This window comes from Arvicanthis niloticus, chromosome 4 (assembly GCF_011762505.2).
Source record: "Arvicanthis niloticus isolate mArvNil1 chromosome 4, mArvNil1.pat.X, whole genome shotgun sequence".
Classification (NCBI taxonomy): domain Eukaryota; kingdom Metazoa; phylum Chordata; class Mammalia; order Rodentia; family Muridae; genus Arvicanthis; species Arvicanthis niloticus.
Genome location: NC_047661.1, coordinates 1,985,448 through 2,006,789, shown reverse-complemented (window position 1 = coordinate 2,006,789; position 21,342 = coordinate 1,985,448). Strand labels below are relative to the sequence as shown.

At 41.4% G+C, this 21,342-nt stretch overlaps 1 protein-coding gene across 6 annotated transcripts in view; it reads right to left on the bottom strand.

Annotated features, from left to right (window-relative positions):
- The window catches only part of Vopp1 (VOPP1 WW domain binding protein), an 81,635-nt gene that overhangs the window by 8,126 nt on the left and 52,167 nt on the right, over nucleotides 1–21,342 (bottom strand). For 5 of the 6 annotated variants that reach the window (XM_034500305.2, XM_076932139.1, XM_076932142.1 and 2 more), the window contains one exon: nucleotides 16,809–16,886. In XM_034500305.2, the coding sequence (XP_034356196.1) occupies nucleotides 16,809–16,886 (78 nt within the window). Of the gene's footprint in view, nucleotides 1–6,901; nucleotides 7,001–16,808; nucleotides 16,887–21,342 lie in introns of those variants that run through there. The other variant, XM_076932141.1, reaches the window with a different exon arrangement.

The following is a 21,342-nucleotide window of genomic DNA, read 5'->3' as shown; positions in this document are numbered from 1 at the left end:
GTCACTTGGCAGGAGACCAACTTGTGGCTTTGGTATCGCACAGTAACAGATACGATAGGTTCCTTATTGAAAAATTAGCCTCAGGACTTATTCCTAAAAGGGAAGCTGACAAAAGGCCAGGATAATGAACTGCATGTTGCCTGGGTAAGAGTTATGGCAGTTAGTGGAAACGTCATTTTTAAAGGATTATGACCCGTGTGCACTTGCCCACTGCAGTCTCCTGTGCAGCAGAGTTGGGAATCTTCCCAAGGACTGACTTCGAGAAGCTGTTTTCATTTTTTAATGAAGTCAGAAGTAATCCAGTTTCTTTATTTTACTTTGCCTTTTCAATTCCTCTTTTACTGGGGCAGTTCTCCATCTTACAATGTCCTGGTGACTGTCTGCAATGACACCAGACCCTGTGGCCTGGACCCATTCTAGGGGAGGTATGAGAACCTCCTCCTTTCCATTTGGCAACATGTGCTTTACAATGCTAATGAAGGGCACACAGCCATAGTTCTAAAATGTGACAATTTAATTCAAACCTTCCCCAACAGGGCTGCTCTGTCTGGCCCCAGTGGAAAGGATTCTCCTAACCCTGCAGACACTTGATATCCCAGGGTGGGGGGCATACCTGGTGGGGCGGGCACCTGTGAGGGGGGACTGAGAGAGGAGGCAACATTTGGACCATAAATAAAAAACAAAACCAAAACCCTCAGCTTTTACAGGTGGCAGGGCCTCTTAAACACATTCTCCTCCAAACTACAGTACTACAGCCAGAGGGGCCAAGGACACCACAAGAACAAGGCCCACCCAATCAACCAAGCAGGGCTCATAGGGACAGCGACTGAACCAACAAATAAGTGGGCCTTTTCTTTGTGGGACTTCCAACAGTGGGAACAGAGCCTGTCTCTGATTCTTTTGCCTGCTTTTGGGACCCCTTTCCTCCTACTGGGTTGGCTTGTCCAGTGTTAACACAAGGAGTCGTGCCTAGTCTTATTGTAACTTGTTATGCCATGTTTGGTTGGCATCCCTGGGTAGCCTGTTCTTATCTGAAGGGAAATAGAGGTGTAGGCCCGAGGAAGAGGGGCAGGGACTGAGTGGAGAGGAGGGAGGCGAAACTGCAGTTGGGATGTAATATATGAGAGAAGAATAAATAAATTAATTAATTAGAAGAGGAGGAAGAAGAGGAGGAGGAAGAGGAGGAGGACAAGGAGGAAGAGGAGAAGGAGGAGGAGGAGGAGGAAGAGAAGAAGAAGAAGAAGAAGAAGAAGAAGAAGAAGAAGAAGAAACATATCATTGACTTTTCTCTCACTCAGCCCCAGACCTCTTCTGCATGGAATGCTTATTACTTCATTATGCTGGGAACAATCTCACTTGAAAGATCTACTCAAAAACGTTGAAGCTTTTTCCCAAATTAAGGGTATCAGAAGTTTTGTGCGGGGCTGGAGAGATGGCTCAGCAGTTAAGAGCATTGACTGCTCTCCCAGAGGACCTAGGTTCAAATTCCAGCACCCACATGACAGCTCACAACCGTCCATAACTCCAGGATCTGACACTCTCACACAGACATACATACAGGAAAAACATCAATGTATACAACATAAAAATAAATGATTAAATGTTTTGTGCAGTCTTGTTACTGAAGGGTTAATGACCTAAAAGCCTCAGATGGACTGAGAAACTCCAGACCAAGTTGACTTGACTGATAAAGAGATAAGCATAGAAGCATCTGCTGGTATCTGCCACTCTGAGGCTGCAGGGGAACTGACTTGATCTACCTCCCCAAAGTTCTCCTTTCTCACCCTATACACCCACAGCCCCCTGTGCCGTGTGCCCAGTCTCCACCCTTCAATTGTTCTGATTAAAAGGCCAGTTCTGCTTCTAGAGATGCCTGTCTGCCCTGTCAGCATCCACACCGTGTCCCTCAATCTCAATCCAATAGTTACTGTCTACTGAAAGCTGTCCCTTTCAGGAATGTGGCTGCCACAGAAGCCTTTCTACAGAATCCCCCAAATCTTAACCACTGAATGTTTACTGAGAGAAGAAATGTATGAATCAGCCGCCAAGAGCACTTGTATTTTGACTAGGCCACTTCAGATTCCATTTCTAGGTGTTCTGGCTATACCTTCACTTGTAACTTGTGTCATAGTTGAAACTCTAATAACCTGATTAACTGTTTTGGCAGCTGATGGTCTGCCCTTGTAAGAGCAAGGTTGTGGGCCACTTCAGTCTGTGTGAGATACTGCCAAATCACCACGTGTAGCCTCACTGTTTACCCCACCACCACCACCAGCAGATGCCCTAGCCCAGAAATCAAAAGCACGCAGAGCCTGTAAGATCTCTCTCTCATCTCTCAACACCTAATTTTAAGAAGTTTAACCATTTTCAGAGGCATTCCTACAACCCTAACATAGTGCATAAAATGCTGCAGACCAACCCAGCGTACCCATGACTCCTCCTAGGTTTCGGGTTTTACGCACTGTAGTCCTGCCTCCTTCCAGCCAGTCTCAGAAAGAAGAATCCTAAATGAGGGCATGACTTGTATCCAGGCCATACTTGGAAGTGTCCTTTGCTGTGTTTCCCTTTTGTTTTGAAGTTTTACTTCCAAAGTCTTCCTTCTGAAAGTCTGGGCAGAGAAGCTTACCTTCTCTTACAGAGTTTTACTTACTTAATTTTGAGTTGATGTATTCCCAGTACGTAGTGGCTGGGTTCACTTCAATTCTTTCAATTTCACACAATCTCTTTCAATTATATCCTGTGTGTGGAACATCTTCATACCCCATTGCTCCCTGTTGTCCTCCCCTCGCTACCCCACTAGTCTCTTTCCTGTAGTCTCCCTTCTGCTTTCACACTGCATACAGAAAAGGTTTTAAGTGTCTACAAGTAAATCTAGTAAACAACGGAAAGAGCACATGTGATGCTTGCCTTGGTCTGGCTTGTTTTGCTGAACATCTTGATCTTGTGAATGAGAATTCCAGTGAATACGCTGAGTCTGTGAGACCAAGTAGAACTGCAGTGATGTGGAGGCTGGAAGGCTGCAGGTCCAGAAGCCAATGGCTTTATCTTGGGCTAGCTTTAGTATCTAAATCGCTGTTCTTTTCCAACCTCTGTGTCAGGACTAACACCCTGTGACTGACAGAGGAAAACCATTTGGAATGTATTACACCTATTGGACTCCTAGCTTCCACCAACCCAACAGCTAAGAATGTCCACCAGACAGCATCTGAAGCCCACCGAGAGGCTTCTTCTATCTCTCTGATGTACCCAACAATATATTTAAAAATTTTTAGGGATCCTGACTTTATTTATTCTGTAAAACTATAAAACTGCATGAAAGTGTTTCCCTTCCCCCTTGTGGAGCAGGAGAGAGCCTCCAGTGCATTCCGAAGGGTTCACCCTAAACCACTCTCTCATGTTCCGCTTTAAATACTCTCACTGAAGTAGAGCACAGATCTTCTGAGGCTCTCTGTCTAAACCCGTGTTCTCAGTTCTTTGAAACTGTCCTTACATGCCAAGGACAGCACTCCCTGATGTTGGCTGAGCCCTCTGGAATGAACACTAGGTCTCTTATGTTCCATTGTGCTAAGTTTCCTTTTTTCTTTAAACTAGTATTGATGTGTCATTATCCACTTTGCAGTATGGCTGCTTTTCAATAATCTTCTGTTCAGTTTATGCTCCACAGATTTTAGCAGCCCATGCATGGGTATCGTGAAATATGATAAGAAAGGTCAGGTAGTCTCTTGGGAGACACATTTATCTGTAAACAAATGTCTTCTCACTTCTTTTTATAAAGTATGTTACAATGTCACAATGGCCCTCATTCCCTGGTGAAAAACGGTTGTGGTACATAAAAACAGTTTAGTTCTTCTAGAGCAGTGATTTTTAATCTGTGGGTCATGGTATCTTTGTTGAGCAACCCTTTCATAGGGGTCACATATCAGATATCCTGCTTATCTGATATTTACATTAGAATTCATAACAGTAGAAAAATTATAGTTATGAAGTAGCAACAAATCACTTTATGGTGTGTGTGTGTGGGGGGGGGGGGTGGGTAACCACAACATAAGGAACTTATTAAAGCGTTGTAGCCTTTGGAAGACTCTTAAGGAATGGCCTTATGTGTTTTATAAGATCAATGGTCACACCAGAAAGACCCTCTAGCCTACACCAGATGTGATGTGACTGCTGCCTTTTTTGACTTAAAATACAAACAAACAAGTCCTAATCTCCTTTGTCTCTGCACCCAAAGTCTCAGGTATAAGTCTACTATTGGTCAGCTGGCTAGAGGACTCCCTATGCTCACAACTGGCTTAAGGAAGCATGACGGTGTGTAACTTTTTCACATGGGCTATTTTATTGGAGGCCCCAGTGAGATCTCCCACACCAACAGAGGAAGAGGTTTCAGGTGAGGAGCCTCCTGCAAACACTCCAGGACCACTGAAACAAAAAAGGTCTGAAATGACCTCTGTGTTCCCAGACAAAATGGATGAATCCCTCTGAAACTTCTAGGAGGCAAGTCTGTGTACTGAATTCTGATCTCTTTACAAAGTTTGGGCCTCTTATAGGGCCCTTAGGGAAGCTCTCTTAGAAAGAAGGACAACCCTGTGAGGAATTTTGGAGGGAAAGATGGGTAGGCCTTTTCGGAAGCTTTCTTAGAGTTGAAGAATCCTTTGAGAGGCCTTAAGGTTTGTGAAGAAAACTCAATGTGAGGATTCTCCTTTTGTCCTCCTGTGCTAAGTTGGGACACCAATAGTAGAGGCTTGGTTTTCTGATTCTGCCTATCTGTCTGATATTTACATTATGATTCATAACAGAAAATTATGGTTATGAAGTAGCACCAACAGTAATTTTATGGCTGGGGTGGGTGGGTAACCACAACATGGGGAACATGAGGAGAGATTCGGTTTTGGTTTTAGTTTGGATGAAGGACCAGCTAACAATGAGTGCACATTGGACAAGTCTTCTGAGAGTTGTTTTGTTAATTTGTTACTGATGTTTCTGTCTTGTTTTGTCCCTTCTCTATTGGTTCTGAGACAGTTGGACTGCTTCCCTGCACTCATTTTTGGCTTAGTGATGACTTCTTTTGATATACTGATTTACCACACCCAGTCTATCAGTACTCTGCAGCTTGGCTGCCTGAGCACACTGCACTCTTGCCCTCTTGACTCCCAGCCTACATTCTCTGCCCTCACCAGAGCCATTATTTGTTACTTCTTCTGTGTGTTCTATCTTGTTATTTTGGGCTTCTCAGTTATCACATTTGCTCCAGGATGGGAAACTTCTAGTCATACAGAATCTGACTTGGAACCTTTCTCACTCCTCTGACTTAGGATCTGTGACAGGCCTTATTTGGAGTGAAGATGTCGTCTTTTCAATGTTGTTGTTTCTGAGCCTGTCCTACTAATCTCCTTCAACAAGTCACTTAAATTTCCTTCTAATTTGAAGACCACCCAATGGAAGATTTTACTCCTCAATGTACACTTGAAGGAGTATGGGGAGGAATATGGAATTTCATTCTCAAGGAAAAGCTACACATCTTTGTCAAGTCAATTGGCTCTCTATGAAATAGGATTGACGTCAAGCCTCACAAGAGGTTTTTGGCCTTGGCTGCTGGCACAGATGCTGGCAGACTTTGAGAAAGCCTTCCTTCCTGTGCAAATGCCCTGATTAGTACCCAGCACTCCACTGGTTTATATGTCTTGTACAATTTTCACCAGTGTCTTGTGACTGAAATTCAAGGCATAGCTTGAAAACCCACTGATTTGTCTACGGTCAGTGAAGTCATTCAGGGACTGGAGGAGTCTTCCCAACTGCTCCTCCAGTGAATACATGCAGTCTTCCAAATTTATACCAATTTTGAACCAACAGCTCCAGAAAAACACTAGGCTATTACGTATAGCTTTTGTCCCTAAGTCTGCTCATGATATTTGCAAACAAACACACAAACAAAACTATAGAAACTAGAGGGTTTTGTTGGAATAAATAAATACCTCCCAGCTTACTGAGATGGCTCAATAAAAACATCAATAACTAAGATACTGAGAAAACAAACAAACAAACAAACACCGAAAAAACTGGGGAGAATGGGAAAGTCAGCACTGGAAAGGGATCAAATGAACATCTAAATTGTCCCAAACCCAAGAAGCATTGCTCCTCCGTACTATGAGGGGCACTGTCAGTGAATAAGAGGGCCTGGGTTTCTATCCCAATAAGCTTCCCAAAGCCCCTGGCTGCTGAATCAATGAGGCAACACAGTCAAATCACTGGTAGACACGGAGGGACAGGTTTCTGTTAAAAACAAAATAGCAACAACAACTCCCCCACAAGCAAAACAAACAAACAAACAAACAAACAAAACCAATGGGACCAGTTACAAATAAAAACGATGACAGTTGAGGGACCCACTGTCACAGGTAAGGACGGTCAGTCAGGGCCACAAACTCCTTTGTGGTGGAAAAAGGTGCCCTAGACTACCTGTTTTCTAGGGCAGAGGCCTCCTTTGAAAATGAAGTGTCACAATCATATTCCCCTGGAAACTAAATGTCCTTTATGCTACCCACCAGCCTAGCTTAACTGCCCTTCTGCCTGAAGAACATTGCCTCCCAAACAATCCTCTTGCTTCTTTCCAGCTCTCCACAGCTCAGAAAACCACCTCACTTCTTCTCATCTGTCACTCAGCTCTTGCCCAGAGCCTGAATTTAGTCAACTTCCATCCCTCTTCTCTCAAAGGGCTCCCCCAGTCCATAGGGAATGAGCCATAAATTCTTGCTGATTGAGCTTTGTAAGACAAGGTCCAAGCTGGGACAGGATGGCCTATGGCACAGAGTGAGGGGAGGCTGCAAGAGAAATAGAGCAGAACAAAGCAGCCTCTCCCACTTCTTTACCTCAGCCAAGACCACAGGCATCCAGGTAGTCTTACCAGACTGTAAATCCAGGACCCCCTTCAGAGTGACCACAGGTATAGGTCCTTTTTCAGTGTGGGAATGCCTAGCCCTTAGCTGTGTGGCTCAGGAGACTGGAGGTAGCGTCTATACTGGGTCCTAATGCCTGCATTTCTACTTCCTCTTTAAGTCTGCTTCCCCTAACTGAGAGGGGACATTCTTCCTGTTTTGAGGACTCCTTTGCTTTATGCTTGTGGTCTGCCTTTGTTTCTGTCCCACAAAGCCTGGATACTCTTGCTTTTGCTTTTCAGTTTTACGACATAGACAATTGGGAGTGAGGGACCCAACATGATGCCAACATTTTCTGAGTACCCTTATCTGGTTTTCATAGTTTTCTGTTTAATGATTTTAGTTTATCATAATAACATCATTCTGCAACTTGGTATCCTTATAAAAAAATACTTATTAAGCTTTTAAAATTGTTTGCCTCCCTCTGCAGACACACACAAATTGGTTAAGGATTTGGGTTAATCCATGATTATCACAGAAAGCAGACATGCCTGACAAGTAGTTAAGAGGTTTATATCCTGATTCAAAGACAGAGTGAAATACTAGGCCTGGCCTGGGCTTTTGAAACCCCATAGCCCACCCCTACTTCCTCCAATAAGGCCACACCTCCTAATCCTGTCCAAACGGTTCCCACCAATTGGAACCAACCATTTAAATATGTTAGCTTATGGGGGCCATTCTATTCAAACAATAACAAAACCTTTTTCTAAAACCTCCCAATAATACTGTGCCTGCTTAACCACAGACAGGCTTGTTAAATGTTAGTATTCCTTTAAGAAAGGAGGAGATAGGCAAGGTCAACAGATTCTTATCTGAGTATTTGGTCACTCCTCCCAGCTGGTTGTATGTAATTAGGATGTAACTGCATGAGACCTCAAGGTTTTCTGGAGAAAAAACTAGTAATAGGAAAGGTGCCCCCCTATACAGCAATGAAAACACTGCCTGTATATGTATATTCTATTTATATATAGAATACACACACACACACACACACACACACACACACACACACACACACATTCTATAAAGATGTCAATAAAAATAGATATTGCTTAACACTTCTCCTTAGAAAAGTTTCCTACAGCAAATGGTAAATTTATTTGTTAGTGTTATATCTCATAGTATTCAATTTCTTTAACCAGAAAGCTTTATATATCAAGGTTAAGGTGGCTAAATGTAATTTCAGATGGTTTTTGAATACTTGCTTCTTTCTTAGTTCTTATTTACATTTTTTCTCCCATTCAAAGTCAGGTGTATCTTTAAAGCTCTTGAGGAAATGTAAATTTTTTTCCTCTCAGGAACTGTAAAACCATTGGAGGGAAGAGGAGGACAGCAGTTAAAAAAACCTGTAAAATTCTAATTGGAAAAATTATCAAAACTTACAATAAAAATGGTTGATAGTTAATAGTCTGGGTACAGGTAATCTTAATTTGCTACAGTGTGTCATGTATGTATCTTGAATTCAACTCTTGTTTAGAGAAATAAAATTTAAAAATAGGAATGAAATGTCTTATAAAATATGAGGCTATGTTTTTGGCTTTAAAAAAGGTTAAAATATATTTTGGATCAAGAATTGATTTTTTATGATAAAATAAAATTTTGTCCAAAAAAAGAATGATGGGACTTAAGGATAATGTATGTTTTATGATTAAGATTCCTGTGTATTTAATGGTGTATTTCATGTTAATAAAAAAACCTAAACATGTATATCTAGCCATTTAATAACTCTGTTATTAAGTAAATAGCTATTTGGAGAAATTGGGCATATAGGATTCCCAGGCAAGAGACCTTGGGAGGGAGAAGGAGATCCACCATGCTGGGAAGAAGACAGGAAAGATGCTGTGTCTGAGAAAGAGGGGGACAGAGAGATAACTGTCATGTAGTACCTGGGGAAGAATGGCCCCAGGAGGGCTGCCCGACTGGATCCAGGCAGCTAAGATGGAATACAGATTTTAATAAGTAATACCTTGGGAATATCAGAGGGAGGTAGATTAGCCAAGTGGATGTTAAGAAGTAGTCTAGCCATTAAGCTGTTTAAGGTATATCAAAATATAAAGTGTGTGTGTGTGTGTGTGTGTGCGTGTGTGTGTGTGTGTGTGTCTGTGTGTATTTCATTTGGGAACCCAGAACATTGGGGTAGGTAGTGAGGAACTCGCTGCCACCGCCACCAAGATCAATTTGATTAGATTTAACTGGATACTGCTACCCAGAGGCAGATAGCAATTATTCTGTACTCGGTATTTCCAGAGCTGACATATCTTGGCTTTTTCAGTTCTTTTCTTCGCAAAAACTAAAATCCTCAGGGCTAAGAAGTAATTACCCAATTGTGTTGGAAGTTCCCAAGAAAGTGTCAGATAATCTAAGACAGAGCCTGTGCCACAGGGTGGGTCAGCATGGCAGCTGAGCTATGGCCACTCATTTAAACACTAAGTTGCAGGTGCCATGCGTGGGTGAGGAGGAGACCTGGACCCTGAAAGTCCCTCCAGACAGCCTCTCTGGGTCATCTCCTAGAGGTGACAGCTTCTTGAGTACTGCTGCCACTGGAAGCCATCAGGTCTCCACATGGCAGAGGCTTGAGGACTTCAACAGGGGACACTTGGAGATAAGGGTCACTATAGCCTCTTTGCACTTTAGACCCATGGGAAATATTAATCATAATGCTTTCTGTAGGACTAGCCACACTGGCTCCCTAGGACTGGAGTCTGACACACAATTCTACTAACTGCTATATCTGGTCTAATGGTCAGACTCTGTTTAATTAAGTGGTTGTTATACTTTGTCAAACAACAAATACCTTGAGTTAAATTAATGTTTCTAAGGGTTGAGAAGTGGAGAATGAAACAGCTTAAGAAAAGTCAGGTTGCTCTGACCCCTCCCCACCCCCTGCTCCCTCCACACACACCCCTAACACCTCCTTCCCTTGGGAGCCACATTTGTCTTCTCCTCTTGGTAAAGTGCTTTACAACACCAGAAGGACCCTCCTTCCCTGTTGAGGAAGTGTTCTGATATGTAAAACAAAACAAAACACCAAAAACCCCACTTGGTTCCTCTGGAGGACAGGCCTTGTGTTGTGTTTCACAAGATCAAAGGTCACACTGTAAAGACCCTCTCTTCTATACCAGCAAGGACATGATTGCAGCCTTTTGACTTTGAAAACCATGAGCTTAACCTTGGTCAGCTGGCTACAGGACGAACTAAGCTCTCAACTGCCTTAATAAAGTGTGGTAATGTGTAACTTTGTCACATGGGTTATTTCAGGCTCTATGCCATCTTCTGCCAGGTACAGGCTTGGACTCTAGCAGCTAGGAGAAAAGGGAAAAGGCAGAATAACAACACTCTGCTTGGGGGAAGTACAGCCATCCTGTGCCCAAGGAACGCCTAGCCATGGCCCAAGTGAGCAGATGATGCCCAGATGCTAATTGCCCAAGCCTGCTCAAGGAGCTGCTGGTGGTGCAAGGTTCTACACTATAAAGAAAAAAAATCTGTTGTGCAACACTTGCCGTCCATACTGACTTCTTTATTCAAATGGTTGTCAAGAGAAAGAGGCCTTGCTTTTTCTTTGACTATCTGTGTTTATTGTCTTGCTTGTTCCTTGACTATTTGCATTTATTGTATTGCTAGACCCTCAACTGACCTAAATACTTGCATGTAATTAAAATGGTTTAAAAGAAAATTGAGAAAAAATAAACCCACTTATGCCTTCAGCCTCAGAACTGGCTGGGGTCATGCTGCAATATTGTCTAATCATTTTTTTTTTCTTTTAAATCCTCAATCCTGTGCTGGAGAACCTGTAGCCTGACTGAGCTGGCTTGGTCAGATGGTGCCTCAACATTGGAGCTCCAGTAAGCAAGATACAATGAAGGACACCGCGGGAATTGGAAGGCTCGGGAATTGGAAGCGTGCGCAAAGGAAAGTAAAAAAGATCTGGGCCAGCGGTAAGTAAACCTTGTAGAAGGACAAGTAATGGTAATGTGTTTTGTGTATGTGTTTAGAATTATGCTAAAATCTAGAGAAGTGAAGGTAATTCTCATAGATGCTTTTAGTCTTTGGAGCCTGACTAGGGATAGTTTACACCCTAGACATGGGTTTGAGAAAAGCAGTCCTCCCCGACTATCTGGTGATGCTTTGGCGAAAGAGAAGGAAAATGAACATAAGGTGTCTCAGCTCTCCTAGGAACAGGCAGAGGTCAGGAGAGTCCTGCCTCCTCTCTGGCTCCTACTGGAGAAATGCTTGGTTCTGGGTCCCTTTCATGGGACATCTAGTCCTCTTCCCTCTTGGTCTATTGTCTGTCCTTGGTGCACCAATCTGTCTATGTCTGCATCATGTCTGTGTTTTTGTTTCATTGCTTGAATGTTGTTCTGTGTTTCATGTTCAAAAGAAAAATTAGTTAAAACTTTATCTGCTAGTTGTTCACCCCCTGATTTAGTTTTAACTCGTTTAAAAAAAAAAAAAAAGAAAGAAAGAAAGAAAATAAAAATAAAAATAAAAAAAAGCAGTTTCAATTGGCTTTTGGAGCCCTGCACCTACATTAGGAGTCCAGCACAGCTGAAGAAGCCCTGACACGGTCTTATTGTCTGTAAAGGCCACTCTTAAAGGGGCCAGCAGGTTTTTGGCTTCTATGATAAGGAGCTGATGGTGGAAAATCTATGACTGTGATTATTGGGTTCAGCAGGTGACAAGGTGCTCCTCTCTTGAAATTACAGCTAGATAAAGTAAGAATTTTGTCTGTTTTAAATAAGTAAATGTGTGTAGCTACTTAATTTTTGTTTCTGATTGGTTTTAAAAGTATAAATATGTTCTGCATGTCTTGGTTATAGATTATTGGCTAATAAGTTTATTGGGTACAATTAAAAACTCATAACATTGGTAACAGAAAGTTGGTTTAAAACTGGTGACTCAGGGTTGGAGTCATTCTGAACAGCAACACGTGGCATGAGCCAACCCAGAGAAACAGGTTTCTAAAGACACATCTAAAGACTTATAAAAGATTTAGGGCAGTGTCTCTTTGAGGTATTGGAGGCTGTACTGTCTTGCGTACATGTGCAGGAACTGGCAGCCAAACTCTGTAGCATGGGGGTGATTCAGTTGGTGTTTTTAGAGACTGGATTGTTCCTTGGAGGTTGAGATTTGCTTTCCAAAGTTATGGTTGTGCTCTGGTGTTACAAGGGAAACTCGAAGACTATAGTTAAACTGTCATTGTTCCACTGGCTGCAGTCTGCAGTTAGATCACAGGTTTGGGAATTTTAACTCACACATATTTGTAATTAAGAAAAAATGCGGCAGGTGGAGATTGTTGCATGGTTTTCTGGGAAGGGTTGATGAGGCTATGGCACTTGTGAGGGCATAGCAGCCTGGCTTGCCTACTCCAGCTGCCATTCCAGGAAATGCACACAGAATTATCATAGATTTGGAGGACTGTTTTTATACTGTTCCTTTACACTCTGGTGACTGTGGGAGGTTTGCATTTAGTGAGCTTGCTTGTAATTGTGGAGAATCCATAAAGTGATATCACTGGAAAGTTTTGCCTCAAAAAGTGGCTAACATTATGGCTTACATAATGTAGCCTTACATTATGTAAGAAATTTTGTTGCTGTTTCGGTACAAGAAGTTAGGAGTTTGACTCTTTCAGTGTATATTATTCATTATATGGATATTTTGTTAGCTGATCCCTCTGAAGGAGTTTTACTACAAGCCTTTGCTCTTAAACAACAAGCTTTAACATCTTGGGGAGTGCTTGTTTCTCCAGAAAAGATTCAAAGGTGATATCTTATTCAATGTTTGAGACCTCAGTTATATCCTAAGCAGGTTGTGGCACAGAAAATTCCAATAAGAAAAGATAGCTAGGGCTGGAGAGATGGCTCAGCAGTTAATAGCACTGACTTCTGTTCTGGAGGTCCTGAGTTCAATTCCCAGCAACCACATGGTGACTCACAACTATCTGTAATGGGATCTAGTGCCCTCTTCTGGCTTGCAGGTGTACATGCAAAAAAAAAGATAGTTTGCTTTTAATGATTTTCAAAATTTGTTAGGAGATATTAATTGGCCAAGACCTCATCTTAAGCTTACTACAGGAGGACTTAAACCTCTGTTTGATACCCTCATGGGGGATGCAAATTCTCCTTGACAATTAATTGATAAGGGATGGATAGCTTTGCAGAAGGTGGAGGAAGCTATTAGCCAATAGCAGATACATTGTATAGACTGTGATCAATTGTTGGCTGCTTGCATCCTTGCTACAACTTATGAGCCCACAGCAGTCCTTTGGCAAAAAACAAAAAAACAAACAAAAAAACAAAACAAAACAAAAAAAACCCTATTAATGTGGATTCATCTTTCTTCATCTCAAAGTAAAGTTTTAACACCCTATTATGAAGCTGTAGCCTTGTTAATACAGAATTGTAGAAAAGAATCAAAAAAATATTTTGGGAAAGAACCTGATGAAATATTTATTCCTTATTCCAAACAGCAGTTAAATTGGTTATTGCAGAATACTGATATTTGGCCTATTGCCTGCGCAAACTTTTCAGGCAAAATTGATAATCATTATCCAAAAGACAATTTGTTACAGTTTTCCTCTATGCATGCTTTTGTATTTCCTATTAATTTATGCATGCAGCCCATAGAAAATGCGATTACTGTATTTACAGATGGCTCATCTAATAGAAGGCAGCATATGTGATTGGATCAAATGTTCACTCTCTTGAGTTTCCCCCTGCTTCAGCACAAATAATTGAATTACATGCTGTAGCTGCTGCTTTTGAAATGCTGAAAAACCAAGCTTTTAATTTGTAAACTGATAGCCAATATATAGCTCATGGTTTACAATTACTTGAAACTGTTCATTTAGATACTTCTAATTCTCTATTTGCAATTATTTATGCAAATACAACTCAATTTAAGAGAACATACTGTTCCTTAACTTTGTAGGGCATTTAAGAGCTCACACTGTACTGCCCGGACCCCTTAGTGAGGCAATGCCACAGCAGACTTGTACACCAGGAAGGCTATAGGCCGTAGGCAGGAACACTTGGCCAAACAATCCCATTCTTTACATCATCAAAATGATAATAGCTTGAGACAGCAATTTGGTATTTCTAGAGAGTGTGCACGTTAAACTGTAAAGACTTGTCCTGAAGGTCCTCAGTTTCTTCCTGTACAGGTAATGGTGTTAATCCTCGAGGATTCCTACCTAATCAATTATAGCAAATGGATGTTACTCATATTTCTGACTTGGGAAAATTAAAATATGTACATGTGACTACTAACACCTTTTCAGGCTTTCTAGTTGAAACTGCTTTAACAGGAGAAGCAACTAAAAACATAATTAGTCATTGCCTGCATTGTTTTTCTATACTGGGTGTTCCCAAACAGATTAAAACAGATAATAGAACTGGCTATTATAGTCAAACACTTGAGATGTTTTGTCAACAATTTATTATTACCCATATTATTGGGATTCCTTTTAATGAAGGACAAGGTATTGAGAAACAGGTATTGTAAAACTTTAAAACAATATCTTCATAAAGTAAAAAAAGGGGGAATTAAGTCCCTGTACACCACAAACTTATTTTAATCATGTTCCTCTTATTTTAAAAATTTTAAAATTTGGATGCCAAGAACTTGCTGCTGGGTGTCTATGGTATCCTACAACTAGGCACACTTATGCCTAGGTGAAATGGAAGGATCCACTTACAGGCATATGCCATGATGCAGATCACGTGTTTAATATGGGAAAGAGGAGTGTTTGTGTTTCTTCTGCAGGATGCTGCAGAAACATGGTGGCTGACAGAGCAACGGGTGAGACACGCTGATGCTGAGACAAAGAATGATGCTGACCTGTGAGCTTTCAGAATGTCCTGTACAATGGTGACTGGGAAGCTGTGTTGGACACATGTTCCTGACCCACCTTTGCTTGCCTATATCCCAGATTGGACAAGCTGCCTTGCCTCAAGCTTTTAGACCTAGTGGGACAGAGAATCAAAAAGAGAAGTTATAATGATTCTTCTACTTCCTTTAATGTGACCAATTATTCTGACTCATTCATGGACTGGTCTAGAAATCAATCCAATATTGGAAATGACAGCCTCATTTGGAAGGCTGGCTCTAGATATTTTCAGAGACATATTTGGAAGTTAGCTGTAGTTCTCTATGGTGTTAGTTGGGACAGGGTCTGGGTTTCAAACAAGTGTTAATGCATGTGTTAAAGCTCTTTTAATTGTCATGTTAAAATTACTTTTGTTTCTTCTACAGTACTGAATGTAAGTTGTGTTGATTGTACACTTTCTAATTGTGTTAGTGTATTGAAAACTGTCATGTCTTTTATGGTGGTCTATCAACCAGCTTTTGTTTTATTGCCTGTATTATAGAACCTTGGTATTCTGAAAAAGGCTTGCTAGTACTGGAAGAAGTGAGTCAGGCTTTAAACAGAAGCAAGAGGGGAGTGGACTTGATTATTATTGGCATAGCAGCTTTGATTACATTAACAGCTAGCACCAGTGCTTCCACAATTGCTTTGACACAAGAAGTTAAGACAGCTACGTCTATTAATCATTTAGCAAAAAAAAAAAATGCTACTAATATTCTGAGTATTCAACAGGATTTAGATAGACATTTGGAACAACGAATTGATGCTCTTTATGACACTATTCAAATTATTGGAGAGAAGGTTCAGGGTTTAAATGTAAGGAGCCATCTCGAGTGCCATGCCAAATACCAATGGGTTTGTGTTACTTCTAAAATTTACAATGACAACCACTATAATTGGGAAAAGGTTCAAAGACACTTGCAGGGTATTTGGCAAAATTCTAACACCTCTCTGGATATTTTAGCTTTGCACACTGAGATTATGAATTTAAAGAATTTTGCTCCACTGAGCTTTGATCCAGCAGATACTGCTGATAAAATTATTCATAGCCTGATATCAGTATTTCTATCTTGGTCAAGCTTCAAGAATGGCATACATAGTTTGATCATGCTAGCCCTTTTTGTTCTGGGAATACTTTCATTTCTGCCCATCATGTTAAATCTTGTCTTTAACAACATCAACATGTTAGCAGCCAAAGTACATGGCTTGAAACTAAAAATTTAACAGATTTAACAGGCTGTCAAGCCAAAGACGGGCAACCTTCTGCAGCACCTTGCAAACCTAAGACAGAAATGCATTGCTTTTGATAATGTGTATTCCATGATGGGTAAGGGGCCATTTTTGTCAGAATGACCTAAGACAGGTTTAGTCTTGTTAAATAAAATAAATGGAAGAAATGTGGAGAGCTTTGGGGGCTGCTTGGCAGGTAATCTGACATTGGCCAAGGACAAGGAAATGGGCTTTAGGCAGGAATCTGAAATTGGGCCATGACAAGGAAGTAAGTTCAGGCAGGAACCTAATTTTAGGTTAAAACAGAGAAGTAATTTCAAACAGGAATCTAAGTCTTAGGCTAGAACAAAGAAGTAGGCCTCAGGCATGAATATGACTGTGGGCTAGGGCAGGGAAGTAGGCTCCGATATTTTTGTCATCCTGATGAGCCCTTAGAAACAGTGATCATGACTCCCATGATCACAGGACTTTGCTTATTGCCTTGCTTCTTTCTTGACTATTTGCATTTATTGTATTGCTAGTTCCTCAACCTAGAACTTACCTAAATACTTGCATGTAATTAAAATGGTTTAAAAGAAATCTGAGAAAAAAATAAACCTGCCTCAGCCTTCGGCCTCAGAATTGGCTGGGGTCATGCTGCAATATTGTCTCATCGTCTTTTTTCTTTTTAATCCTCACTCCTGCGCTGGAGAACCTGTTGACTGACTGAGCTGGCTTGGTCAAAGAAGCTGCTCAATGCCGATGCTGGAACTTTCCAAGATCAAGCAAGAATTGTAACCTACCAAAAATACCACAGCCTCTGTATAGAGAGGGCCCGCACACAGCACCGGGAGCCACAGCAGTCTTCATAGGATCGGCATCTGCAGAGAGAGAGAGAGACAGAGAGAGAGAGAGAGAGAGAGAGAGAGAGAGAGAGAGAGAGAGAGAGAGAGAGAGAGAGGATGAATTTTGGGTTAAAAGGGGTAGATTTTCTCACCATGATGTTCTATCCAGAATCACTATAAGCATAAACATTCTTAGAAAGAAAAATCAAAATGGATTCCTTTTGGAGAGTCTCCACGACCAGAAAAAGCATCAAATTTACCAGATCCACGCTCCAAGGAAGGTATGCAACACACAAGTAACAGGGAGGATGGGTTCTATGCTTTTACCTGGGACCATGGGAAAGATGGGTCTACCTCCGTATGCCTCACAAGTTAAATGCACAGGTTACAGAATGGAGTTAACTGAGGAGGTCTGGGCACTTACTAGCTATGTAATTTCTGTTATTAAACTCTATCAGCCTCATATTCTTTAATAGCAAAATAGGATGGCGGGAACCTTTCAAATGATTGTAGGGCCTCATCTTTACATAGAGACTAAATCTGCTCAGGCTCCCTCATCCCGCAGATCTCTACATCCCCAAGGCTTCTGGCAGGACCCAGGCTCATAAGACATGTCCAGGGGCTATTCTCATGCAGAAGAACCACTTAAGAAAGTCCCTGACTGGAGATGAGACCTAGTGTAGGCCTGGGATGACTCATAAAGCTTCTTCAGTATTTCATCTCCTCCTCAACCATGTCAGCACTCCTGAGTAACTAATATTACAAAGGATATCTTCCTTTATAATCATATATGTATGGGGGGAGAGAAAAACACTTAGAGATACTGGACTCTTACTGTTAGGATGGGTGGAAATCAGACAACTGTAAACTAAAGAGAAAGATCTGGTTCCCACTATGGCTTGCAAAATGAACATTCTTAAAAATTATGTTAAATTCATAATATGAATGCCAAGTGTCTACTTGCCTCTCCTCCCTCCAGTGCAGAGGGTCCTATACACAAAATGAGACGTCCATTCACAAGACTATACAATTAAGATTGTATGGGAAGTAAGACCTTGATAGAGCAGACTGGATATTGTCCTACTGAGTTTGAAGAAGAGTCACAAGTATGGGAAAGCCATGTGGGATGAAGGTGAGCTCTAGACTCTGTAAACAATCTCAGATAAATCGTAGTCCTAAAACCATAAGGGCCTGAAAGCTGCTCATGCCCAAACAGAACCAGGACTCCAAGTGCTAGATCAGAGTTCAACTGAACCAGTCTCTTGACTTCAGCCTTGTGAGGCTGTGAGCAGAGAAACTATTTTTTGCTGGGTTCACACTTAGCATCTACAGAGACTGAGGTAATACAAGCATTGTGTAGGAAAGCTTGTAGTAGCTTGTTACAAAACAACGGAATAAATAAGAGCAAGGGTTATAGGATATATGCACTTCTTACATACACCTGTTTAAGTGGTTTGCCAAATATGTAAGATGCAAACAACAACAAAAAAATAAGACATAAGGGCTACTGCAGTGCCTCTTTGCTCTGGTCACTGTCTGCTGATAGCAAGAGTGAACATGGCTAGCGAGATGTCTAATCTTGATTGCTAACCTGATGGGACTTGAAGGCAAACATCCAAGTTTGCCTGTTTTTGAGGACATTTCCAGAGAGGTTTAACAGAAGCAGGGAGACCCATCCTCAACATGAGTGGTACACTTCATGTGATGGTTTGTATATGCTTGGCCTAGGGAGTGGCACTATTTGGAGGTGTGGCCTTGCTGGAGTAGGTGTGTCATTGTGGATGTGGGCTTTAAGACCCTGCTCCTAGCTGCATGGAAGCCAGTATTCTACTAGCATCCTTCAGACAAAGGTGTAGAACTCTCAGCTCCTGCTGCACCATGCCTACCTGGATGCTGCCATTCTCTCACTTTGATGATAATGGACTGAACCTCTGAACCTGTAAACCAGCTCCAATTAAATGTTGTCCTTATAAGAGTTGCCTTGGTCATGCTGTCTGTTCACAGCAGTAAAACCTTAGCTAAGACACTTCACGGGCTGTTGTCTCAGACTACCCCAGAAAGCAAAAGTGAGTATAGCACCCAAATCCACTGCCCTCTGCTTCCTGATGCCAGTGCACTGTGACCAGCTGCCAGGTGTTCCTACTGCCACAGCTCCAGCCATGCTCACTGCCATCACTTCTCACTATGCTGGACTACAGTAAGGCAAAATGAACTTTACCTTACTTAAGTACTTTTACAAGGTACTTTTTTCACAACAAGAAAAGTAGCCAGGAGGTCAGTAGGTTTCTGGGACATTACCACTTGAACCAAACACTAATGACAGGCCACCTTCTCTGTTCTTGATTTCCCTTTTCATTCTCAGCCTTGCTGCTTGGGAAACTGAAAGGATAGCATGAAGGTAGCACCATAACCCTTATGCAAATGGCAGGAGGCCCCTGAGCTGAGCCATAGACAGGAATCAGCAACTCCTGATACCAGCTGCAGGGGTTCCTAGTTCAACTTGAAACTTTGCATTGGCCAGAAAGAGTCCCAGAAAAGACTGAGGCATTTATGTAAAGGGCTTGCTATAGTTAGCAAGTACCAATAATTAAAGGACTGAAGTAATATAATGACTAACAGGTTAGACAAGGTACAGCATGGTGTTGGTTTGAGATGAACTGGCAATGCACTTACAGTATTTTACAATCTCTGGGAGTGATTATAACTAATACTATCAAGGTTTAAATTGATTTGAAAATGTCAGGTGGCCTCTTTCGTGAAAAATGTTTTTTGGAACAGATTTTTGTCATATATAAATATGTGTACAATAGGCTGTATCATAAAACATATTTTTCAGAGCTACTTTTGGGAAAGTCTCAAACAAGCAAAACCTGGGTATGCTAAAAGTGTTACTGGGTCCAAAATTGGCATTTGTCATCCCCCTAGGAAGGGTGGGTTTTTTTGTTGTTGTGTTTGTTTCTTTTTGTTTTGTTTTTGTTTTTCTGTTTTACTTGTTTCTATGCAATATCAAATATTTTGACTTGATGTCGGGACCTGTTTGGACAACAATACCAATTATAATTCTTCCCCTCCTTGTGGACTATGCCCAAGTCGGGCACAATCTTGACTTCCCAATCCTAATTCTTGCCCATTTCCCCACTCCTTGCTACTTTTTTTTCCCCCAACTTCAACACAAGGAAATGGTGAAGAACCTATCTCAATGCAAAAACCACAACTCTCATCTTAAAGGGAATATGAGATAGTTTATTCTGGAGTCATTCTGACTGACTATGGCCCAGGAACACAGATTTAAACTACCCTAAATTCTGCATTTCAACATGGAAGCAGTTTCATGAAATTTTATAGTTTTACAGAATAAAGTCATAAGTCCTGACAATTTAAAAACATATTGGTGAGCACATCAGAGAAGTGATTATGGCAAGACTGGGGGAAGGTTTCTCTGGGCCTGAGATGCTACTTGATGACATTCTTACCTTCAGGGTTGGTGAAAACTAGAGTGTGTTAATAGACTGGAAAAGGTGCCCATCCATTAGTCACAGGACGTTAGTTCTGATGCAGTGGTGGGTAAGAAGGTCACAAGGCTCTGGGTCTGTCACATTCTAATCTCTCTATAGTGCTGTGGTTCTAATCAGTCACCACTGCAGACACAGCTTCTCGTCAGGAGTGCTCATTCACAACACAAACATTCAGGTTCATCTCAGTACAGTCTGCCTTCTCATCCTGGACTGGCCCAGTAAAGCCTGAGAATGTAAATACTTTATATCTACCTCAAGCGATGTCAACCTACAAAATCTCGCCTTTATTTTACCCTATATTTGGATCTACATTCTGTCACTCAAGGAGTTTATTATTTCTTCAGATTTTGATACTTAGTGGATGACAATGAGATACGTTCGTTGGGACCCAGAAATTCAAATTATTGTGTAACTGATTTTCTTCCTCCTTCCTGTGACTCAATGGCAGCTTCCTTAGCACCACTGCAATGTCCCGTGATTCCACGGTCAGACCTGGGTCTGAAAACATAGCAAGTCTTCCTGAGATCTCAAGCTGGATTTCAAAAGCTGAACCTTCTTAGAGTCTAGGACAGTGTCTAGCAAAGCAAAGGAAACTACTAGAGGGTACCAAGTGACTCTGGTGTCAGGTTAGCTGATAAAGCATCAAAAAGGAGAAGAGATAGGTGCTCTGACAGAAGAAGACAAGGCAAGAAGACAAGAAGAAAGGCATCATGCAGAGCTCACAACTAGATGTAGAGCAGGTTTCACATTTTAATAAAATAAACAGGAAAACAAACTTCATTAGCATATGACTAGCATTTAAAAATCTGGAATCATCAGGAAAGGAAGAGAAAACAGCTCCTCTACCTACAACTTGTAAATGACTGTCACAGTATGACTTCCATATTTTTTACTCAAATCAATAATAAAATGATGATGGAGTCAAAGGTGAATTTTACTATAGATTGAGATTTTACTAACCATAATTTTACAGGTAG